Here is a 23666-nt window from a genome sequence, read left to right as displayed (position 1 = left end):
CCCCCTGTCGGCACCCGTAGTGCTGTGCCGGCGCTGAGCTCCGGCGCGGGTCCGCCCCAGGAAGCGACGCGTTGGCGGCGGTGACGTCCCGGGGGCGGCCGTGCGGCTCGGGCAGCCATGGCGGCGGCCCCGCTGGCGGCTCCGGGAGGAGGCGGGGCGGCGGCGGCAGCGGCGGGGGGGGCCGGGAGCCGGAGGGGCCGCGGGCCGGCGCTGCGGGAGGGCGCGCGGGTTTCGGCGCTGTGCTTGGCCTGGTACGGGCTGAGCGCCGGCGGGAACGTGGTCAACAAGCTGCTGCTCGGCGGCTTCCCCCGGCCCGTCACCGTCTCGCTCTTCCACATCCTGGGGCTGTGCGGACTCCTCCCGCCGCTGCTGCGCGCCTGGCGGGTCCCGCCGGCCGGCCCGGCCCAGCTGCCGCCCCGCGCCTACCCGCGCTACATCCTGCCGCTCGCCTTCGGCAAATACTTCGCCTCCGTCTCCGCGCACGTCTCGCTCTGGAGAGTCCCGGTCTCGTACGCGCACACGGGTGAGGCTCCGGGCGAAAGTGGGGGTGCGCGGGGCGGCGGTGCCGTCCCGTGGGGCGCAGCGGGAGCGCGGATCGGAGAACGGTTTGTGTTGGAGGGACCTGTAGAGACCTCCCGGTCCGACTCCCTGCCGTGAGTGGGGACAACCGCAGCTCCAGCGGGTGCTCGGGGCCTCCTCCTGCCTGACCCAGGCGTGAGGCACCCGGCGCTCCTCCGGGCAACTTGTGCCAGTGCTTCACCACCTTTTTTCCTCGTGTCCAGTCTAAATCTTCCCTCTTTTGGTTTGAAACTATTTCCCCTCGTCCGCGCCCATCGGGATGCCCCAAGGCTGCGCGCACTGCTGCCGCTGCCCCTGTTGTCACCTGAAGCGCGCTGTGTGCTCGCAGTGCTGCCTGCTGCCGTGTCTCCCATCAGCTGTGCCTGTAGGAGCCCGGTGCGGCACTGCGGGGTGCGCTGTGTGTTCATGTGGGTGTCCGGCGTGGTGCCCTGTCCCTGATGTGTGCTCACAGTGCTGCGGTGTCTGTGTGGCTGCCTGCCGCAGCACCCTGTGTCCTGGTGTGAGCTCACAGCAGTGCCTGCTGTAGGGTGGAGCACTGCATGCTGCCCTGTGATGGCACAGGGGTGAGGGGTGACCCCGTGTGGGCTGAGGTTGGGGTTTTGTGGGACTGAACCTGAGCCCCTCCATTCCTAGTGCTCACCTTCTGCTGATGGTGTTTAATGGAGTTGGCTTCGCATCCCCACCGAAATTTTCTTTCCCTTCTCAGTAAAAGCGACGATGCCAATATGGGTGGTTCTTCTTTCGCGGATCATTATGAAGGAGAAGCAGACGACGAAGGTGCGGACAGGTTTGCTGAGGTTTCTTCTCTTGCTGGTGTTTGTGGTGTGCTTTGCTCGCTGGGATCGGGGAGGTTTGGGTGAATGTTGTGACTAGGATTGCACCGGGTGGATTTGCCACGTTCTCTGTTCCTTTTGCAGGTGTACTTATCTCTTATTCCCATAATAACCGGTGTCCTGTTGGCCACGGTCACTGAACTGTCCTTTGACATGTGGGGACTCATCAGTGCACTTGCTGCTACTCTGTGTTTTTCACTTCAGAATATCTTCTCAAAGAAGGTAACAGTTTTGCCGTTCTGTGATTCATTGGAATTTTTGGTTGTTTCTGTTGGCAGCTGATAGTGCTTCGCTGTACCAGTTCATTATGTATCTTGCTGTGTCGTATCATTTCTTCATACTGAATGAGTCAGTGTGAGCACTGGGCACTCCTTGAAATTGTAGGAACAAAGAGACAAAGTTAGAAGGTGTGTCTTGAGTGTATTCCAAAATGAGTTCTGGTTTGTGGGACATCTTAATGTGTACGTTGTTAATCCTGGGAGAGTTGCCAGTCAAGAAACCACTTTTTCAAAGAGAAATCTGTTTTCTTTGGTTGTCCTCATTGGAAATTCACACCATTCATTTCCATGCTGTAACTGTCGGTTGCAGGAAGTTGTTATTATTACAGGGAGAACAGGGGGTGGTTGGGCCACAGCTGTAATGTGTCCTCCATCAGGTGTTGCGGGATTCCCGAATACATCATCTTCGGTTGCTGAACATCCTGGGGTGCCATGCTGTGTTCTTCATGATCCCAACGTGGGTTTTGGTTGATCTTTCTTCCTTCCTGGTAGAGAATGACTTGGTAAGTGTCGCTTTTGGGAAACTCTCGTCTATTAAGATAAAAGGGGAAAAAAAACACGTAAAAAAAATGTTCACTTAGGTAGTTCCTCATCAGTGTGGAAGGATCTGTTGTGAAATACCTGCAGATTGTTTCACAAAAACCACAACCAACGAGTGTGGTGTTTCTCATTAGAATTCATGGCAGGGTGAGGAGTGGGAGCCAATGTGACAGCTGAAGTCCCAGGAAGTAGAGCTGGAGACAGGAGGACACGCAGCTGGAGTGCAGTGCTGTGTGCAGGGGATGCGTTATCAGAACTGGTAGCTGCGTGTTTGGTGCCTCTGTAGAGAAGTTGTAGATGTAGGCAGGGAAGAAGCGACTCGATTATTTCTGTTACTTTCTCTCAGGTTTCCAATAGGCGACAAATGTATGTAATTGTAACGTTTGTTGTTATGACAGAGCACAATGTCTCACTGGCCCTGGACCTTGATGCTGCTTATAATCAGTGGGTTCTGTAACTTCGCCCAGAACGTCATTGCCTTCAGTATTCTTAACCTGATCAGCCCACTGAGTTACTCTGTCGCGAACGCCACCAAAAGAATCATGGTGATCACTGTGTCCCTTATAATGCTTCGCAATCCAGTCACCAGCACCAACGTCCTTGGGATGATGACAGCTATCCTAGGGGTCTTCTTATACAACAAGGTAAGTTGTTCATCTGTTTCTTTGTTTATTCAGGGAACTCACCTGAACCACTCTGGTGGCTTTGAACTGTTTTGTAAAGCAAGTTAACAGCAGAACAGAAATGAAGAATGTGTGATGTAGAACTTCACTGCATGGGAGTGCGTGGCTGAGTGCTCAGTGCTTGGGTCAGGCCAGCTGCTGGGTGTGACAGACTGAGATCTTAATATTGTATTGAAGAATGAGGATTAGTATCTCGCTAAAATGCCTTGAGCAAAAGCAGCTTCGTGATTTGTCATGTGAGGAGGAAGTGATTTTTATTAGGAGTCGCTCGTTTGAGACTCTCATAAATGTGGTGGTGTTTTCCCTATGTATATTTTGGGTGACACCTTAGAAAAACTTTCTTTCTTTCTTTCTCTCCTAGACAAAATATGATGCAAACCAAGAAGCAAAGAAGCAGCTCCTTCCAGTCACAACTGCAGACCTTGTGAACTTGGACCGGCACCGCAGCGCTCCGGAGAAGTCTCAGAATGGACTGACGGCGTTTGCCCCGCATGGAGACTATCAGTACGGCCGGGCCGGCGTCCTGGCTGAGCACTGCCAGCACAACCGACAGAGCTGCCCGCCCGCCTACAACTTCAACCGTTTTGATATATAGAATCCTGACACGCAGGTAGAGACTGTGATATTAAAGTGTCCCCAGCATTATCAGAAACTTTTAGTACATCCGTGAATGTAAAGCCATTTTATTGTAAAGTTTTGCAGAAGGGAGGATGCATGTGTAGTGAAAGTGGTACAGACCTTCAGCTTCTGCTGAGCAGATCTTTCAGTGTGAAGCAGCTGGATTGGACACCGGACCTGAATGCAGCGTAGCTCTCGTACAGGGATTCGGATGAAGTGCAGGTACAACATTTCAGAGCAAAGCATCTGCTGTCGCTGCTCCTTTTGGGAGTCTGTCAATCGGTTACCCTTTTGGCAGCTAAACCCTGGCCAGTACCTCGTTTCCACACTGATAGTGTCACTTTTAATTTGTTCTCTACTGTTTTAAGAACACTTACATGAAATTGTCAGGAAAAAAAGGGTGTAATTAGGCACACAGCTGGTGATCAGGATTTGCCCGCTTGGGAGGATTGTGTCGGTTGTGGATAAGGAGCCTGGAGTTCATCTTGAGCCAATATGAAACTTCATGCGGGTGTTAATTACCTCCATGCCTCTGCCTTCAGTTTTTGATGACAAACCAGAAGTATTTCTGAAAGAACAGACAGTAGAGATCCCTTCAAGAGATGCATTTAAAGCATAGAGAAACAGTTTTCTCTAAAATCATTGTTGTCCCAAACAGTGCAGATAGCAGAAAAGGAGACTGAGATCATCGTTGTTTTCTCAGTAATGCAGCCCTGTAAACTCAGACATTTTTCTTCCTTGGCAGTGCAGGAAACCCCTGACAAATAAAGCATTTCTAATAATGCCTTTTTTTTTTTTTTTTTTTTTTTTTGTGTGTGCTTTACACCTCTTACAAACCTGTCTTTGTGTCAGGAATTGAAAGGCTTAGGGTATTTTTGTCTAAGTTTTATGCATAAATTTTGCTCCCTAGTATGATTCACATTGTAAGAATGCATGAACGTGGTTAATAATTCTGCATTGTTTCTCAAATCCATCTTTTTGGCCCCTGATTGTGTTTTTAAGTTTCTTAATTAGTGGTGCTTGAGCTGCTGTCACGTTGTATCCTTCTCTGTTCCTGCGACTCCCCTGGCTCAAATAGTAAATTCAGAAAGGAAATATTGAAATCAGCAGTAAGCATAGAATCTGTGGCTCATAAGAACTGATTCAGGTGGTATAAATGAAGACACCAGGTTCAAGACAAGTGGATTTCAGTGCATCAGGCGCCACATTTGTGCATGGAAGGAATGAAACCAGTGGAGTTCTGGTTTCACTGAATCAGATTATTATTATTATTATTATTACTGTTACTTGAGGGGAAAAAAAAACCAGGTTTTAGGGGCCTTCTTTTCTTAACGGAAAAGCTGTTGTACAGTGAGATTTTGATAGCATAAGTATTGTGTTTTTACTAGAGATTGTCGGGTAGCAGTGACAGAACTTACGGTGTGCTGTACAAACATTCCTTCCGTTTATTTATTGCTTTAAAAATGGCCATTTCCGTGATGCGAAATGATGATTTGGCTCCTTTCTGGGTAATAAAGAATTTATTTTTAAGGGCAAAGTCAAGCTGACCTTATTCTTTTGGCTGACTCTGGAGTTAGTTCTGCAGATTGCCTTCCAGGATACAGTCCAAAAGAGGAAATGGTTCTCCTGAAACTTCAGAGATGGTTTAAATATGCTGCTAATGTCTGCGGGCAGAACTTCTGGACTTGCCTAGAGTTGGTTCAGCTCCTTCTAGCTTAGAACTTGGGCTTTTATTCTATAAAATGTGAATAAATTATTTCCTAGCCCTGATTAACAGATAAGGTTATGAGGAAAGGCATGATTTCATAGGAAATTGCTTTGCCTGTTCCGGTATTAATTTATGTATTATTATTTCCTTTTATACGATGAAGTGCAAAATGTGTATTTTTAGGGCTCACTTCCCAATATTTAAGTGCTGTTACAGAAATAGAGAAAGAATCGTGTGGACTCTGGATTTGTGTTAGATTCTGGCTCTGCACAATTTCATTTGGTGTGTGAAACATTTAGGCTGGGATTTGTAAGGGGGGCTGAATTGTTCAACCGCTTTCAAAGGGAGCCACCTGGAAGCTGTTCGCCTCCTGCAAATGCTCAGTTGTGTTCTTTGTGCCTCAGTTTCCCTACTTTGGAGGCATTGAGATACCAGCAAGGGGTCGCAGCGGGGCCCAAGGATGTACAGATGTGATGTGAGTTCATCTGTAAATTTCCTGGTATGTCTACTGCTGTAACAGGGTCATGCAGCTTGAAACTGCAAGTTGGAATAAAACTCCATGTACTGTATTCACAGATTAGAGATTTCATTACATACATTTTGAAGGCTTGCTTTGCTGAAGAATATAACCAGATCTGTTCTGCAGCTCTTGACGCGAAGCTTTCGTGCATGCTCACTGTGGCAGGTCTTTAGCTCAGCTTTTTCCATCAAGAGCATGGTAGCAGGTGGGAGCTTCCTGCTGAAAATAATGACAATTCCAAGTTGCAGTCTGTGCGTGTGCCCTCAGCACGTGTCTGAAACAAAATTACTGCACTCACAGAGTAGAAAGAGACCCAAAATGGGGCCCAGCATGTGAATCTCTGGGCTTTTTCCCTGCAGCCTGCTCCACAGTGTTTGCACCCTTCTAGTTCAGTTCTGTGGTCAACAGGAATAATTTGCATGGGGTACAATGGGTGATTAAAACGAGCGAGTGCCTCATTTGCAAGAGGTGGTTTTTCAGAGTGACCGAATCCAAGTCCTTGGGCAATATTGCCCACGTTCTGATAAAGAGGTTTCTGATACTGTTGTATATGTATTTCAATCTTGGACTGCTGCAAGATTTTGTTTGGCAAGGTGAAACATTTGTTTTAACATGGTTTGTAAATTAATGACGTATTTAACTGTGTACATAGGTCTGTAGAAAGTGTGGAAACTGGAATAAAAAGGGCATATGGAGACCATCGTGTATAATGACCCAGTTCTTAAAGCAAAGAAGATTGCTTTGGTTTTCTTACTTAGGTGAAACTTTGGGAGTGCAGTATGTGAGTAGTAGTGGTCACCTGTGAGAAATCAGATTGTTCTGCTCAAAGGGAGGGATACCTGGCTGGCTGTTTACATAGGCAGAAGCTAGCATGATCTGGGTGCTGTAATTAGTGTCAGCATGTGAGCCACTGTAGCCTTAGACATCTTACTGGGTTTTGTGTTGATAGCTCCTCAGAACATGTGGTGCTCTCAAGATCTGAAAGCATTCTGCTTTCTGATTGCATTTTAGTGCCAGGTAGTGGTTAGAGCATCTTTATCAGCTGGGAAAATGCCTGGGTTTGTTCATTTGTTTTTTTGTTTTTAAATTACCTGAACATTAAATGAAATCCAGGCAATACATAGGCTTTGTAGGAGCACAGTGAAAATAACTGTTGGTAATTTGAGGTCAATTCATGATAATTCTGAAGCTCAGTGCTTTTCTAATATATGTTCAAAGCCACATTTTTCTGATGTAGCATTTTGCAGCAGAAGGGAGTTCTGCTATGTAGCCGTTTGTGAAACCACTGCAATATAAATACAGGGAAAGTTTTGTTTTTCTAAGGCTTCCATTTCTGAATCATGCTGTAAGCTGTCAAAAATAATTATCGGGTAACTTTGTAGTAGTGGCACAAGATGATAAAACAAATTAATTGATCCTGAGATCATGGGTGTATGACACAACTGTGATATATAGCTACAGAAGTGCAGATACACAGGTGGCAGTCACCAGATGTCTTTGTTTTGTGTCGGTGCTCCATACTTTGATGTGAGTATGGGTGCTTTTACCAAAAAAAGTTCCTAAATCCTTGCAGTATGAAATGTGGCACTTCAGCGAATGCACAGTTTTGTATTGTTTTCCTCTTCTCATTTTAACTCTGCTGTTCTGTGAAGCTCTGGATGGTACCTGGTTGGATTGCCTGTGCTGCTGCCCTCCAGCCTGTGGATATCGCAGCTGCGAAGACCCCTGTGTGGGACTGTGGGAAGATCACACATCAGTGGCTCTCAGGGACAGTGACACTTCATAACCTACAATAAACCAGATGTCGAGATGCTTTCTGACTGACTGTCAGGTAACCTGAAGCAACTGCCTGAGCTCCGATGTGCAGAGCTGATAACGTTTTTGCTGGGCTGAAAGCAGCAGTAGGGATTGTGAACGAGATTTTTAAATATGAGCTAAGACAGAACTTCATCCGATTTCTGGGATCAGTGTTTGTCTCCAGGACTGCAGGTAGAATCACAGGCAGACTTTGTGTCTGACGTTCTTTGTATCATTTGGATACATGAAAACATCCATCTTCTGAGTTTTTATATTCAGTAGCTAATACAGTGGGGCTTCATGGAATGTCTTGTTAAGAATAAAAAGTTCTGCCTTTCTGTGAGGACGTCTGTGAGTGTTGTGTGTGACTGGAGGTCCTGATATGGCCCTGGAAACGGGGAGCGATGGCAGCTCCTGAACGCTGGAATGGCCGAAAGCCCCGGGAAGTGCGGGCTCACTGCGGGCCGCCCGTCCGGAGCTCTTCGAGCACTTCCAGCAACGCTGTGGCGGAGGGCTCCCGCCGCGCCTCGCACCTCCTGCCGGGCGGCAAAGCCGATCCGTCCGTCATCGCGTAGGATGCTCGAGTTCTTACTAACGCCGCTCTGAGGAGTATCAGGTGTAGAACCAATCTGATTTTAACTGCATAAAGAAATGAAGTCACTTGGAAAGTATCAGTGTTCAAGTATCGTACTTAAAAAGTATTACTTAAATGCCCCTTTATAGTGCAATTAACTGTCGGTTTCTATTGGCTCTGTGCTCAAGCGAGCGGCGGCTCCTCGGCCGCCCCGCCCGCTCGGGAGGCCCCGCCTCTCACGGCTTCCCGCCTCCGGCCGGGCCCCGTCACGTTCCCGCCCACTGCGTGCGGGATCAGAAGGGGGAGGGGTCGAGCGGCCGTACTGGTGCCGCGCCGCGGCCGTCTCCATGGAGATGCGGCCGTAAAGCGCGGTTGCGCGTGTCTCCGGGCGTCTCGCGGCACTTCCGGCCGCTGCGGCCTAGCGGCGGCGCCCCGTTGTCCCGCGGCCATGGAGATGCCGTTGCCGCCCGACGGTGAGCGCAGCCAAGGGGGGCGGGCGGGAGCGGGCGGAGGGGCGGCGGGGCCGACGCGATCTGACGGAGCTGCCTCCTCACAGACCAGGAGCTGCGGAATGTCATCGACAAACTGGCGCAGTTCGTGGCGCGGAACGGGCCCGAGTTCGAGAAGATGACGATGGAGAAGCAGAAGGAGAACCCCAAATTCTCCTTCCTCTTCGGGGGCGACTTCTACGGCTACTACAAGTACAAGCTGGCCCTGGAGCAGCAGCAGCGTGAGTGGGGCTCTGCTCCCTTCCCGCGCGGCCGTTGCGGCCTTCCCCCCCCCCCCCTCCCTCTGGTTCGCCGCTCTGCCGCCCCCGGGCGTGGGCAGCGGGTTGCGGGTTGGTGGGCTGTGCTGGCTGTGAGCTGCAGCTCGGCTCCTGCAGGACGCCCTGGTCTGGCCAGCGGCTCCTGGCAGTGTCCAACTTGCGGTCAGCTACGACCCCCAGATCTCTTCCATCGGGGCTGCTCTCCAGTGCCATGGTCATGTGGTCATTTGGTATTAAATCGTTGCGTAAAGAGGGAAGGTCTATTTTGGAACCAGTGTGGATTTCGTTTACAGATACTTTAAGAGCTCACTTTGTCTCATAGTGTTGTGCAAGCAAAGTCAAGACATTGAGGCTCCTCCACAGATCCAGCCGCTGCCACAGCCATCCCTCCCACCTGCTGCTCCTATCCCTGCTCCGCAGGGCACTCCTTCTGTGGAGGAACTCATCCAGCAGAGTCAGTGGAACCTGCAGCAGCAGGAGCAGCAGCTCCTTGCTATGAGACAGGTTGGTGTAAAATAAGCACTTGGCTGGCTTATCTTGGGCTGTAAGAAACTGGAGTGAAAGGAGAGAGGAAGGCTTGCTTCTGATCGGTGGTGGTGAGGCGGTGCGTTGGTGAGCATGGGACGTTATTTTACTTATTTTTGTTCTGTTGTGGTTGCTTTCATCTGCTTAGAGCAGATTACCTGATGCCTTAGTAAGATTGATCCTTGATTAATTTATTTACTATATGGAAAGGCCTGCTGATTTGCTGAGTGGAATAAATTGTGACTGCTTTAATCTTCACTTAATGCTGCAGGATGCTGGGAACTGCAAGAAATTCCATCCTGTAGTACCTGAAGGCAGATTCTGATTGCGGGTGGGACGGCACTGTGTATTTGAACTAATGATTTTGTAGCCATTGAATCATTTATGTGTAGTCCACTTGCTGTTTGGGACAGCTGCTTTTGGTTAAGAGGCTATGAGGACTGGCATACAGCAATTCAGTTCTCTAAAAGAGCATTGGATGCAATGTAATTCTATTAATTTTTTTTTTTTTTTCAGGAACAAGTCACTTCAGCAGTAGCCCTTGCAATAGAGCAACAAATGCAGAAAGTTTTGGAGGAAACTCAGTTAGATATGAATGAATTTGACAACTTGTTGCAGCCAATAATTGACACATGCACCAAAGATGCGATCTCAGTAAGTGATCTGAGTCTGGAGTTACTTGGTGATGTTATGGGTTAAGTACAGTTGGAATTTTCTGACTGTATAGAAAGCAGCAGCTTAATTACTGTTGGTAGGCAAGAAAATTACTGGAACGTTTCCTCTCTGGCAGTTATTTCAGAGTTGTAGGAAATCCTTATGATGTGAATGTGTTAGACTGACTTAAAATATTTAAAATCTTCTTTTCTAAGGCTGGCAAGAACTGGATGTTCAGTAATGCAAAATCTCCTGCACACTGTGAGCTGATGGCTGGGCACCTGCGAAATCGCATAACAGCTGAAGGAGCTCACTTTGAGCTTCGGCTGCATCTCATCTACTTAATCAATGATGTATTGCATCACTGGTAAGGATTAGATTGTGTTTTTCAGCTTCAGGTTTAGATTAATGTGGTGAAATCTCTGCTTATTGTGTTCTCAGTATGACTCTTCACCTTTTATTTTTAATGTAGTTTTTATTTTTAGCCCATAGCTGATGCGAAGAGCTGCTGTTACAATAGTGGCATTCAGCTTTTACCTACTTTGTATGTTTTTATCTCATAGAAGGCTGTACAGTAAAAATGACGAGGAGGGACTTCTTTATTTCTGTGTATCCACTATTTTTGGTAGAGTGGGGAGGAACTGAATTATGGGGTTTTCCTGCTGTGGTGGAAGGCAATAACTCTTATCTTCCCTTTCTTTTTTTGAAGCCAACGGAAGCAAGCAAGAGATCTTCTGGCTGCTTTACAGAAGGTGGTTGTTCCTATCTATTGTACCAGCTTTTTAGCCGTGGAGGAAGATAAGCAACAGAAAATTGCCAGAGTGAGTGCCTGGTGTTGGTTTAACTTCATGCTTTGCTTTGCTAGGTTAATGCTAAGCAAATTCTCAAAGGATGAAAGAAGACTGCTGAGAGTTTTCTAGTCTGGTTGTCTTCACAAAGCCTATCACAGGATGTGCTTTGAGTTTAAACCTTAATTTGAACAAGAACCTGAAAGTCCTTGCAATTTATGTAGAAGCTGCTGTAAGGATGAGTGTGTCCGAGTCTTCAGTGGCTCCAAATACAACTTGAAAATCATAAATTTTACAAAACTGGAAACATAAAGAAAAAGATGAGGCACTTTTTTTTTTTTTTTTTTAATTGTTAATCATTCTGAACACCTCTCACTCTTGAATTTGTGCAGCTTCTTCAACTGTGGGAGAAAAATGGGTACTTTGATGAGTCAATTATTCAGCAGCTGCAGAGCCCAGCTCTTGGACTTGGCCAGTACCAGGTTAGAAACAAACGTAACACTTTTCTTATTTATGTACACATTTTGAAAACAAACTTTTTTAGGTCCAGCACAAACTTTGTTCATAATTTCTCATCAGGCAAATTTGATCACTGAATATGCGACTGTAGTGCAGCCTGTGCAGGTTGCCTTCCAACAGCAGATACAGAACCTGAAAACTCAACACGAGGAGTTTGTAAACAGCTTAACGCAGCAGCAGCAGCAACAAATACAAATGCCACCACTGGAGAATGAGGTGAAATCAACTCCCCCTCCTCAAGCGCCCACAACAGCGCCAGCCTCAGCTCCACCATCTGCTCCAGTTACACAAGCAGGTACTGAGCTGTTCTGAGACCTGTGCAGAACTCGGTGGGTAGATGTCTGCACTGTGTTCATGTATCCAGCAAAGTTCAGATGGAGTCTTTTGTGTTTTCGTAACTGCACGTAGCTTTGGGTGCCTCCAACTGTTTCCAATTTGTTTCAGATGATGGTAAATCGCAGCTGCCTCTAGCTGGTTCTTCAGAGTATGACACAACAGGGTCTGGGGTGCAGGATCCTGCCTCTGGTGGACCACGTGGCCCTGGGTCTCATGATCAGATTCCTCCAAATAAACCCCCGTGGTTTGACCAGCCTCATCCTGTTGCACCGTGGGGTCAACAACAGGTATCAAACACTGTTCTGAAACAATAGGTAAAGGGAGGGGGAAATTCAGAAAGGCAGAAGACTGCCTTGGTATAGGAAGTGTGTTGAAAATCTTGGAACGTCATGAATCCAGGTTGGACTACAAAACTTTCTTGTTTGGGGCAGTTAAAGGCAAGGTGTAGCCTGTGTTTCATGGTTTTTCTACAATGCTTTCCCTATGAACGAGCAGAACAAGAAGTACTCCCCTGAATGCAGCACTGTGTGTGCTGATCAGTTTGGTCTTTTCTCTGAAGCTGTGGTGGTTCAGAACTTGTTTCACCTGTGTCTATTGCCTACAGGCGGCACTTATTTAAAAGGTAGATTGCCTTTGCTGCATTTATTTTTGTGTCCTAATGACCAGGCTCCTTCCTTACTTTTCCCACTAGGGACCACCTCACTGTCCTCCATGGAATAACAACCATGAAGGAATGTGGAATGAACAAAGAGATCAAGGCTGGAACAACCAGCGAGAGACACCTTGGAACAACCAGCCTGATCCTTCTTGGAACAACCAGTTTGAAGCACCGTGGAACAACCAGCATGAACAGCCTCCATGGGGTGGGGGTCAGAGGGAACCTCCATTTCGAATGCAGCGGCCACCTCACTTCAGAGGCCCATTTCCTCCACATCAGCAACATCCCCAATTCAACCAGCCCCCGCATCCGCATAATTTCAACCGCTTTCCACCTCGCTTCATGCAGGATGATTTTCCACCTCGCCATCCCTTTGAAAGGCCTCCTTATCCTCATCGTTTTGATTACCCCCAGGGGGATTTTCCTCAAGGTAAAGTGTGTAGCAGGCCAGGTTTTCTTACACTGCAATACTGATTACCTTTACAAACTTGAGTGCTTCTGGGTGACAGCTGGGGTGACAGCTTACTCAATGAATTGCTCAGGTTTTCCTGAGGAACACTGAGTTTGTGGGTTTGGGAAGCTGCTCCGAAGTGGCTCAGGAAATACTTACGGAGTTGGATGCTTCCTTACTTTTTTGAGTCATCCTTTCTTTCCTCCCTAATGGATACAGATAACCGGAAACCATTGTCCAGGCTCAAGACAGCAGCTGTTTGAGCATTTCTTTTGCAATCATTTATTTCATTTTTAAAGTAGCACAGAAGTGAAAATCAGCATTTTCCTGCACATCAGGCTGTAGGTGAGGGCTCCTCAGCTGGCTCCTGCACTGCTGCAGAAAGTCAGAGGAATGAAGTCTGGAAGTCTTCTTTGATTTAGTTTCTATTTCATATTGAGAAGTTACGATTATTCTGGGATATAATCATTGTCAACTTAGAGTCTAAGGATCCCTGTGGTTCTGTGCAGCGGGTTGTGTTAGAAATGGCAACGTAATTGGTTTTGTTTTTTGCTTTTTGTAGCTTGAAATGGCGCTGTAGGAGTTGCTATTCTAAGCTTAAGAGGTTCTGAGTTCTGCAAGGCCAAAGAAGGCTGAAACCCAGAGAATGATATATTTGGAATCTTGAGCGTTCTTTTGTTGTGTCTTTTTAAGAGATGTGGAAGTGAGTTGTGAGAACAGCTTTTCGTGTCTGAGGAAGGACGATTGAAGCTTTTATTTCAATAAAAAACGCTTTTGGATTGTATTGGAGACCAGAACATTTGTTCTGTTATGCAAAGTTGTTGGAGGAGGGGATCTACTGAAACAGATGGCTAAAATTAGGGAAGGGCTGAAGCAGTGACTACACATTGTGTTCTAAGTCTGGTAAAGACGAGTCAAATAGCACAGGCTGAAGAGAGTTGCAGTAATGATGGCTGTAGAGACTTTTCCTGGAAAAATTCCTGCTCCCTCTGCAGGTGTTGATTTTTCAGTCTCCCATTTTCCTCCATGCAATGAGTTTGGCAGAATATGGTGGCATTCATGACAGTGGTTTGTCTGTCAGTGATTGGATGGATATCTCTCATTTCTCTATTTTAACAGGATATTATCTCTACTCTTCTTGAAACACCTCTTTAAACAAAGTATTTTCTTGTTGCCTACGCATGTGAGTTGATTCCTGCTGTATTTCTTTCTTTACAGTCTACGCTAAGTCAACATATGTACACATCACAGGTCTGTTTAGATTGCTGCTAAGCCACAGTTGTGTAGTTAGGCTCCAGAGATAGATGCCATCAGTATCTGCATTGCTGCATCTGAAACCTTTTGTTCTTAAGCATCTTTCTTGGACTTTCTGACTGCTGTATGTTCTACGGTAAAGGATGGCTTACAGTTAATAACCAGGTGTGTTCGGGGTATTTGCTATAGCTAGAGTGGGAGATGTGCTGCATGACTTTCATGGCCACAGGCCTGTAGCCAGCCTCTAGTTCTTCTGTCCTGTTGCTTTTCTTGATCGGCAGGACTCCAGGGTGCCAAGGTTGTTTTTAGGATCAATGCACTAACTGCAGTGCACTTCTGATTGCCTTTGTTTCTCTACAGCTAAGTAAAATGTTTTAACCCTCCCACTCTGTGCAGAAATCGGACCTCCTCATCACCACCCTGGGCACAGGTTGCCTCATCCTGGAATCAGCGAGCATCCTCCCTGGGGGGGGCCACAGCACCCTGATTTTGGGCCTCCCCCACATGGATTTAACGGGCAGCCTCCTCACATGCGGCGACAAGGCCCCCCTCACATGAACCACGATGATCCCAGCCTGGTGCCAAATGTTCCCTACTTCGATCTTCCTGCTGGACTGATGGCCCCGCTTGTAAAAGTAAGTGCTTGGGATGGGCCCAGACTCGATTGAAATCCCTAGTCAGCACTGTGGGCAGTTTAATGTGGACATTCATGGTTTCGCATCTCTCCATCCAGCAGACGGGAAGGGTTGTGTAAATGCTGAGAATTCCAGGTGTTTGTCCCAGCAAAAGCCAGTGAAGCCTGTATACATGAAAGACTGATGTGGTTTTGAAAACGTTACCTCCACTGATTTTCATATAGGCAGAGGGAACCCGTGGTTCTGGTGGGGCTGCTGTACACTGGTTTTGCTATTTGGACTTCTTTCTTGCATAGATGTTTTGTGACACTAATGTTGTGCACACAAACAAAGAGTGGTACGGAACAGGATATGTATCTGTGTCAGCATCTTGGGGGATAATTACATTTATGCATTCTGTGCTTGAGATGAACAAACAGGCCTATTCCATTTTAACTTTCTGTTACTCTCAGCATGCACCAGTTTTTACCAGGTTTCCAATCCAGGCACTATTATCACAGAGCTGGATAGATAACACCTGCATTTTATCTACCTGGTGATCCAGTTAATGTCCCAGTACCTGTAGTTGCTGGCTTATCTCATAAGAATCAAAATGGTGGTGATAGCACAAGAAAGCATTGGGTCATCTGCAGAATCCTTGTTACTGGAGCATTTTTATCCAGTAGTGAACTGTGAGGTCCCTACAAGGTTAAATCTATATTAATCTCTTCGGATTGGCCACCCCATGACACATGACAAGAATGTAATTTGTTTTGTTTCCGGCAGCTTGAAGATCATGAGTATAAACCTTTAGATCCTAAAGATATACGTCTTCCACCCCCAATGCCCCCCAGTGAGAGACTACTGGCTGCGGTTGAGGCATTTTATAGTCCACCATCTCATGACAGGCCTAGAAACAGGTAAGAGTAGGTATAGCTAACAATGTGGTAAGGAAAATGCCCTAAGGAGCTGTCTCAAACCAAGAAGTGGCTCTCTCTTCCTTCACCCATGTCTTGGTTCTTCTAATGCTAAGAACCAGTGCTCTTGTTATGTGTTAAACCGTTTGATCTTACACTGAGATGCGCAAGACCTCGGTGCCCAGGCTCTTTGTTCCCTACCACATTGAGCAGAAATCCTCTGTTGATGGTGATTGAGTTTTACAGGCGTCTGTTCTATGTGTGATTGATTTATTGCAGTGAAGGCTGGGAGCAGAACGGGCTGTATGAATTCTTCAGAGCTAAAATGAGAGCAAGGCGGAGGAAAGGTCAGGAGAAGAGAAATAGGTGAGAGACCTTGAATGCTGCCTTCTGATGCGTGCTGTTCATTTGGAAGGTGCTAGGACTGCCTTGCAGTGGTGCAGGGGAGCAGTTCACAGTGTGTTGCTGGAATTAACTGAGTTTTAACTTGCTGGAAATTCTCTCTAATCTGTAGAAAGTATTTTTTTCACACTCAAGTTTTGTTGGGCTTGTTTGCTGAAACGCTGTGAGTGTGTGATTTCAGTTCGGCCAAAAGCACATCTGCATTTCTCAAGCATCTCCAAGGAGTTTCACAGGAGTTTTTCTGCTTCTGTCTGTGCAGTGGCCCTTCTCGGTCTCGCAGTCGCTCTAAAAGCCGCGGTCGCTCCTCCTCCCGCTCCAACTCACGATCTTCAAAATCATCTGGCTCCTACTCGAGGTCCCGCTCTCGCTCCTGCTCTCGCTCCCGCTCCTATTCACGCTCTCAGTCCAGGTAGAGTGCGGTGAGGTGAATCTCAGGAGCTCAGAGGTGGAGGTGGGGGAACAACCTGCAGGGCTGAGCGTGGAGCCCTGCACGTTGCTCTGCTGCCCCGTGCGTCTGACGGTGCGCTGTCTCTTTCCAGAAGCCGGAGCAGGTCCCGCTCTTCTCACAGCCGCTCGCGATCGCGGTCACGGTCGAGGTCCAAGTCTTACTCCCCAGGCAGGCGGCGCCGCTCCCGGTCTCGCAGCCCCACCCCTCCGTAAGCTCTTGTTTGTTGGTTTCTCTTTTTGCCTCCGAAAGTTTACAGCTTTGTAAAAGAATATCTCAGTAGAGGGGGTGAGGTTATAGCGAGTGTTAATGTTTAATGGAACGTAAATGACTTTGCACTGGATCCGAACAGCTATTGCTTGTTCTTAGTTTCATCTTTGTATTTCCTTAGTTCTTCTGCTGGCTTAGGTTCCAGTTCTGGACCTCCCATCCCAGAATCAAGACTTGGAGAAGAAAATAAAGGCCATCAGATGCTTGTGAAAATGGGTAAGGTGCTGTTCTCGAATCTGACATAAACCAGCAAACAAAATGAGGCACAGTTCATCTTTGCACGTTTCTAAATATTGTCCCTTTCAGCACCTTGGTATTCTAAGGTCAGAATAAGGATATTCAGAGATGTAATACACAGAACATGAAACGGTGGTGATTGCTGTTCTGAGAGGGATATGGATGAGAGAAGGATGTGAGTTTAGCATGAAATAGAATTTAACTACCTGGCATCTTTCATCTCCGTATAGCACAGATCAGCATCAGCAGGACCGACAGGACAGATTGGCCTTGTGCTTGTCCTCCTAAAATGTTTTTAGGGATTGAGCTGATGCATTTCAGCTCCCAGAATCCCTGCTTTTTAAGTAGAGGGGACAGTTCCTATGTTGTTTCAGACCGTTGCTGTCCTACCACGTTGAACTGGCAGTTCCTGTAGTTATTTCCAGAATGTCTGTTGAGAATTCTAGTGCTGTAATGGTTACAAGCTGCAATGTTTGTACCTTCTGCAGGATGGAGTGGGTCTGGTGGATTGGGAGCCAAGGAACAAGGAATTCAGGACCCAATCAAAGGAGGAGATATTCGAGACAAATGGGATCAATACAAAGGAGTGGGAGTTGCATTGGATGACCCTTACGAAAACTACAGAAGAAATAAAAGTTACTCATTTATCGCACGCATGAAGGCTAGGGATGAATGTAAGTAAATGTTGCTAAGCAATTAAAAACTGCTCGTGTTTGTGGTTTTGTTTTGTTCAAGGAGTTTTACTGTAGAATATAAACTCAAAAACAAGTTAACTCTTAATTCTTTCTAACGTAATGAAGAGAAGAAACAACAGGTAAGTGAACACTGTGATTGACCCTATGTCTTCTACTTCTCGGGATTGCGCTGTATTCTAATTTCTGAAGCCTTCATTAATTATCATGTTCTGTGTAAGCCACATCCTGCCTGTAATACCAGTAGTCTCTGTCTTCAGATGTTATCCTTTAAACAACGAGAAGACTGGTCCCAAAAGTAGTAGAGGGGGCCATGCCATGGATGGATGGCTGCCAGAGCAGGAAGGGTGTTGGAGGGAAGCTGGCCCACGCTCACTGTTTGGCCCTGCCCAGCTCCTGCACTGAGTGCTGTGTTCTGTCAACCCCAGAACTGGTAATAAATTCACTGTAGTGCAGTTTCAGGTAGGGTGCAGAAAAAATGGAGGCGCTTCTTAGGAGATGAAAACAGTTACCCAAACGAATTTTTGCAGTCTGTGCTGTGTAGAACTACACTTAGCAGTGATTAGAAGGAAAATAATTGGCATGCCAGATGAAAAGTCACTTCTGCCTACGACTGCAGTCGATCTGCATAATAAAATGAATTCAAATTGTTATTAGTAGAGCCCTCATTCCATGAAGCATTCTGCAGTTACCTAAGCTGTCTGAAATGTGTAAGTGCTCTTTTCCCTATTGTTTCAGTGAAGCGTGAAACGCAAGACCCTCCACCACCTGAATAAGACTCTCTGAAGAAAGATGTCTTGCATCTTCTACAAAACATTAAACTTGTATAAATGCGGATGAGAGTCTGGAGGAAGTGACAAATGAATTACTTTTAAAATATGGTGGAAAATGGAAAGCTATGACATGTAATTCAGCAATTGTGATTTAGCAATGGTTAAAAAGGCCAATTGTTCCTCTGACATGTCTAGCACACTTAAGGATTTCCATTTTATTTTGCAAAATTCTCTAGTTAGCCAGCACTCTGATACCAGTTAAACCCCATTGAGCTCCCCTGGTCCAGGGTTGTAACTCATGCCTGTGGAATACAGACGTTTTCTGATACGGTTCTATGTCTCTAGTTCCATAATGTATGTTTATTTCTCTCAAAAGGTTAATTCTATTTGAAGTGGAGGGGTGCTGCCTTGGGATCAAGTCAGACTGATGCTGAGCAGTGTATCCTAATGTCTAAATGGGGAATGAAGCATCTAGTTCCAGTACAGGTGACCTATGAGCACTGTGCAAGCTTGTTAGAACCTACCATACAACTTAACACCCCTACACACCAGCTGCTGCAATCACAACTCTGTTCAGAACACGAGGGTTAAACGTTCTAGCTTTTCAAGCGCTCTGAGGGATGTTCAATGCTTTGTAACGGAAGACATTCTTTAAGCTTTTTATATTTTTGTATATACCCTTTAATAAAAGCTAATTAGCTCAATAGAAGAGAATCAACTTTCTCTGTTCTGCAAGTTTCTAACAGTGAAATGTTCTTGGAAAGTTCCTTTAACGTGAACGAGAATAAAGTTTTGTAACCGTTCCCAGAGACACCAGCTGAAGGCGTTGGGCCCTGACACTGCACTTCCACTCCCCAGGTCTGCGTGGTGGTAACCACCTCCCAGAGTAACTTGTTTGTATAGCGGAAACCCTCTTAAAACCATGCAGTTAATATGGTGAACTATCAGTTTGTTCTAGATCTACTGTAGTTGTGAAACTGTAACTGTCTGTGAATCAGCATACAACACCTGTATGTTACCAACTTGTGAATTTTATTGTTTTGCCTTCCAATAAACACCTTTTTTAATAAAAAACAACACAGTGCTTCGTATTTCACGGTAAATGGATTTCAGTATTAGGCTGTAAGTTTCCCTGTACTGAATTTACTGTAACTCTGCCTATGTTGGGTTTTGTAGTAATCTGGTAAGATGCTTCAATGAAGCTCTAACAGGACGGTATTTTCCTGCTGTCATCATAGTCCTTGATGCTCGGGTATAGACTTCCACTTTTATTATGATAAAAGAGCAGCTGATCTATGTGATAAACACACAGAACTTACCCCAGTCCTTTCAGATAAGAGCTATTTTGGTTTTCTTCTTTGCTAACCGTGCTGACTCATAGCTCTCATCAATCCCTGCACCATGAACAGTAGTAAAAAAATACAAACAAGCAGGAAAACAAAAGATGCATTACAAGAAACAGAGCAGCTGGTACATGGTTTGCAACTTTTTATCTGTGCAGCCTGACAGGGTTTCTTGTTCTGACTTGAGATCTGTAAAGGAATGTTTCAACATTCATGATGGTGGCAGCATCTCTTCCGCTTCCTGGATTTCTTCAAATGCTTGTTCAATCGTTAAAGGTGGGGATTTGTGACTCTTGATGTACTGCAGAAAGTTAACACACAGTTTATTTGTGTAGAGAAATACCTCATAGCATGTAATACCTCTATCATAAATACCTCTTTAGCCTCTTCCAGCGTATGATAGTGGAACTTCTCGTTCTCTAAAGACTCCACAAGGGACAAGCGAAGGTGCTGAATGTTCTCCACAAATTGCTGGGTCAACATCAAGTGCTGTTTTAACATGGCATTTAAAACAAGAACTGAGGGACTGTATGCTGTCAAGGCTGCAAAGAGCAAAGTGTGTATTTCAGTAACATCGCAGTCATGGCAAGCATTAATAGCGAGTCAGGCAGTGACTCCATGCATCAAACAATCAAACAGCATTCAGAGAAGTCTTTCAGTACCTTCCACTGCATCCATGCTGATGACATGACTGGCAATAGGCACCGGATCCACGTAGCTGTTTCCAACAGGCAGACCAAGCAGTGCAGAGCTGTTTGCTGGGCAGACAACAAGAATTACTGGGGTTGGAGGGTGACAACTCAATACTAGAATTCAGTTTCAGCTTTAGGGCATTGGCTTCCTTAGAACAGCTCTAAACCCAACAGGGAATTCAATCAGCCAAAATAATGCTGAATAAGTCTGTACCCTCCTCCCTTTACTTTCACGTTCACCCACTGCCATTGTGGAAGCTGTATTTTCTAACCTTGGACACTAAAGGTTCTCATACTTGAAGGAAGCCACTGTTCTCAGTGAGGTCCCATTTTCTCCTGTCTATGGCAAAAAGCATCTTTCTTAGTTTTTCCCTTCAAAGAGGAGTAGGAAACAAGCTACCCCTCAGAAATGAAGGTCACAGCTTGCTTACAGCTATCAATGTGCCAGTAGAAGCATTTTAACCACAGCATGTCAGCCAGGGGAAACTGATCAGGTCAGCATGTAAAATATGAACAATCTCAAGATTGAAGAGCGTGGCATCTTGATGTAAACATGAACTTACTCCTTGGCCAGCAATAGGTGAATGGAAAATCCACTGTCTGAGCTGCAGTTTCCTTTACAGCTACTCTGTGTGCCTGTTTGTGCCTCTCTCTGGTAAGTAAAGGGGACGATGCTGAAGAAGATGGGTCTTTTCCAGAATACGTGTAACTCTCAGAACGTTCCTCTGACATTTTTGTTACAGTTTCCCTGTCTGTTGTAGGTGGAGATGGTTCAAAGTCTTCAGAATATTCTGAATTAACAGTTCTGTCATCATGATCAGGATAATCCTGTCTGTGTCTAGAAAAACATGCAGAAACTTCTCCTAAATGCTCAGGGATTTCAGCTTCAGTCACGTTTTCAGTATCCCTTTCAGAAGCATCAGCTGCACCAATTTCTGCACTTGTTTTAGAAAAAGTTGGATCCTTTTCCCCTAGGAATGTGTCCTTTTTTGGATTTCTATTTGTTTCTTGACTAATTTGAGTGTCTGTCCCCTGTAAAATAAAAGAGCTGTATGTTAAGAGAATCAGCAATATATAACATAAATATGGCTCCATTATTCTTAATCTTTGCAAGTAGTGAGCCATGCCCAACTCAGAGAGCTTTCCAGCAGAACAGATGTGTTTATTTTAGAACCTCCACCCTTCATCAAATGAAGGCAGAATGGGAAGATGTGTGAAATTTCTACTTACTTGCTGCTTTAATTCTGCCATCCCGCTGGTATTTGGTGCCAAATCATCAAGGCTCAGGATATTCTGCCTGAAGTCTGCAATTGAATGACAAACTGTTATGAGAACTCACAGGAAAGTCACAGAATGCTTCCTACGAAGGACATAAAGAAAAAGCGTAATATTAAGAAGGAATTTACTTCTAAAGATTCCTCCTGTCTGCAGGCAGACCTGCCTGCAGCTCAACAGGCTCTCAACCTCCTGCATTTATGCTTGTTTTCACTCACACCCAACAGTGTCCTGTCCCACTTATATATCAGCATGAGTCTGAATGCTGGACTTGTTTTGACGTCACAACTGTGATCCAGAGAAGCTCCTTAGTTGAATTCATTAAATCAAAAGCCAAGAAAAACACAAATGTGTAACAAAGACACCTATGTCATTTCTAAAACCAAAGCGTATGTAAAAATAGCCTACTGAATATTTCCAAAGGTAGTATCTGCCCACACTGGTTTGTAAATAATGAGTACAATTTGAGCCAAGTCTATCAAGATAATGCTTAGAAATGCTTACCATTTGAGCTTATGCTAGTTGAATCTTCCACATCGTCTGCTTTTGAAAATAACTCATCTAATGATTTTATTTCACTTCCATCACTTCTCTCTGACAATTGACTTTGCTTGGCATTGCTTCTTCTGGGCAAAGTAATTTTTACAGTATTGTCTTTCACGGAAGAAGATGGTGATTGAGATCTCAGATTATGTTGTGCTGACTGATTTCTGCTGGCCAGTGGAGGTCTTAACAAATTACTTCCACTTAAAACGATTTTCTCTGAGTTTTTGCTGTGAAGAGAAAGTACTTTGGGTACCTCTGTCAGTGGAATTTCCTTCTGGGATGGAGGAGGCGCTCCTGGTGAAACTGGATTCTTACTCTTTCAAAGAACACAAAAAAGAGATTTATGCATTTCCTCATTACTGTATGTAGATCACTAAGAACAAAAACAGACCATAATGGGTGAATCCCAGTCATTTCATAGTGTGAAACCATGCCAATGCGTATCATGAGCAATCTGCAAAGACGTTAAAAATTGTTTCTGGTGTTAGTAAATAGAAAGCAACATGATAAGTGAAAATACCACCATCAAAGTGTAAACAAAAATACATAACACACTGAAGTTTGTATTTACCTTTCCACCCCACCTGGAATCAGCTGTAACACACCTTTGGTTCTCCCTTCCACAGGAAAACTCCAAAGAGCTCTCCGTGACTTTTCTCATTTCCCTCTCAGCACCGCCCAAACCAAGCTGTTGTGTAACTGCAACGTTTCTTGTGGGGCTTTGGGCGCTTTCCTCTTCCTCAGAGCAGCTCCCGCTGGCAGCCACGTTCTGACCAACTTCAGCGCAGCCCTTCAAGTATTTCTTGCCTCTTGCGCGGCGCTCAAGACTGGAAGCAGATGAGGAATCTTCACCCAGAGGCTTCCGGCCCAACTCAGCGCTCTGCAATTCCAGCCGCTTTTTCCGACTCAGGATTTTGCTTTGCAGCTGCGCCGCTTTCCTCAGAACTGAATTCGATCTCGCGTGAGAAGCGCTGAGCTGAGCGCTCGTGGCTCCGGGCGCTTCGCCGCTCCGCGCCTTCAGGAACCTGCCGCGGCCCGGCGGGACTCTTACCGGCCCCTGCAACTCTGCGCCGTCCTCTCGGAGCTCAGCGCAGGAGCGGAGGAGGCCGCATTGCCCGCCGGCGGCGGCTGCCCAGCGCGGAACAGCGCCGCGTCCCTGCCGGGAGAAGACGCGAAGTGAGGGCGCTCCTGCGGCTTGCCCGCACCTTCAGAGCCGCCCGGGCCCGCGGTCTCCTGCCGTTCCGCACACGTGGCCGAAGTACCGGCGCTGGGGCACGGCACGGCACCTCACCTGCTCTCCACCCACCTGTCTACGCACGGCCATCTCAGGACGGACGGCGCTCTTGCAGCCGCAGATCCGCCAGGCTCCGGGCCGTATC

General features: G+C 46.2%; 3 protein-coding genes across 6 annotated transcripts; 2 read left to right on the top strand and 1 right to left on the bottom strand.

Annotated features, from left to right (window-relative positions):
• The first annotated feature begins 117 nt into the window (after positions 1–117).
• Positions 118–7899, top strand: SLC35E1 (solute carrier family 35 member E1). The gene is made up of 6 exons (XM_042887315.1): positions 118–523; positions 1286–1356; positions 1497–1634; positions 2068–2193; positions 2629–2874; positions 3275–7899. Exons 1-6 carry the CDS (start codon positions 118–120, stop codon positions 3506–3508), a joined length of 1221 nt encoding a protein of 406 aa, XP_042743249.1. The 3' UTR covers positions 3509–7899.
• A 627-nt stretch (positions 7900–8526) lies between these two features.
• LOC122188733 (calcium homeostasis endoplasmic reticulum protein) lies at positions 8527–19508 on the top strand. Of its 4 annotated transcripts, none has more exons than XM_042887279.1 (18): positions 8527–8603; positions 8687–8860; positions 9219–9400; positions 9938–10075; positions 10291–10442; positions 10785–10896; positions 11256–11345; positions 11443–11677; positions 11827–12005; positions 12410–12806; positions 14478–14716; positions 15482–15615; positions 15892–15978; positions 16274–16423; positions 16557–16670; positions 16851–16945; positions 17455–17640; positions 18397–19508. In XM_042887279.1, the coding sequence occupies exons 1-18, from the start codon at positions 8579–8581 to the stop codon at positions 18432–18434; spliced, it is 2727 nt and encodes a 908-aa protein (XP_042743213.1). In that variant the 5' UTR covers positions 8527–8578; the 3' UTR covers positions 18435–19508. The 4 variants fall into 4 exon arrangements, with proteins under 4 accessions (XP_042743213.1, XP_042743215.1, XP_042743212.1 ...); XM_042887281.1 differs by having other exon boundaries at positions 16554–16670; positions 18808–19508; XM_042887278.1 differs by having other exon boundaries at positions 16554–16670.
• CUNH19orf44 (chromosome unknown C19orf44 homolog) lies at positions 19441–23647 on the bottom strand. Its single transcript, XM_042887282.1, has 8 exons — positions 23594–23647; positions 22859–23443; positions 22246–22603; positions 21697–21770; positions 21030–21498; positions 20437–20532; positions 20150–20316; positions 19441–20075 (listed from the first exon to the last, which is right to left on the bottom strand). Exons 1-8 carry the CDS (start codon positions 23609–23611, stop codon positions 19986–19988), a joined length of 1857 nt encoding a protein of 618 aa, XP_042743216.1. The 5' UTR covers positions 23612–23647; the 3' UTR covers positions 19441–19985.
• Between the last annotated feature and the right edge of the window lie 19 nt (positions 23648–23666).

Source organism: Lagopus leucura, unplaced genomic scaffold (genome assembly GCF_019238085.1).
Source record: "Lagopus leucura isolate 7727_CA_CO unplaced genomic scaffold, USGS_WTPT01 Super-Scaffold_100076, whole genome shotgun sequence".
Lineage (NCBI taxonomy): Eukaryota > Metazoa > Chordata > Aves > Galliformes > Phasianidae > Lagopus > Lagopus leucura.
This window is presented reverse-complemented; position numbering and strand designations above follow the sequence as displayed.

Excerpts from the sequence above, each read along its gene's own strand:
- SLC35E1 (XM_042887315.1), top strand. The coding sequence starts at position 118 with ATGGCGGCGGCCCCGCTGGCGGCTCCGGGAGGAGGCGGGGCGGCGGCG. Across the intron at positions 524-1,285 it reads GGTCTCGTACGCGCACACGG|TAAAAGCGACGATGCCAATA; the intron begins GTGAGGCTCCGG and ends TTCCCTTCTCAG. Across the intron at positions 2,875-3,274 it reads GGGTCTTCTTATACAACAAG|ACAAAATATGATGCAAACCA; the intron begins GTAAGTTGTTCA and ends TTTCTCTCCTAG.
- LOC122188733 (XM_042887278.1), top strand. The coding sequence starts at position 8,579 with ATGGAGATGCCGTTGCCGCCCGACG. Across the intron at positions 10,076-10,290 it reads GCACCAAAGATGCGATCTCA|GCTGGCAAGAACTGGATGTT; the intron begins GTAAGTGATCTG and ends TTCTTTTCTAAG. Across the intron at positions 15,979-16,273 it reads GGTCAGGAGAAGAGAAATAG|TGGCCCTTCTCGGTCTCGCA; the intron begins GTGAGAGACCTT and ends CTGTCTGTGCAG.
- CUNH19orf44 (XM_042887282.1), bottom strand. Across the intron at positions 21,771-22,245 it reads AACTAGCATAAGCTCAAATG|ACTTCAGGCAGAATATCCTG; the intron begins GTAAGCATTTCT and ends ATTCAATTGCAG. Across the intron at positions 20,076-20,149 it reads CGCTGGAAGAGGCTAAAGAG|TACATCAAGAGTCACAAATC; the intron begins GTATTTATGATA and ends AACTTTCTGCAG.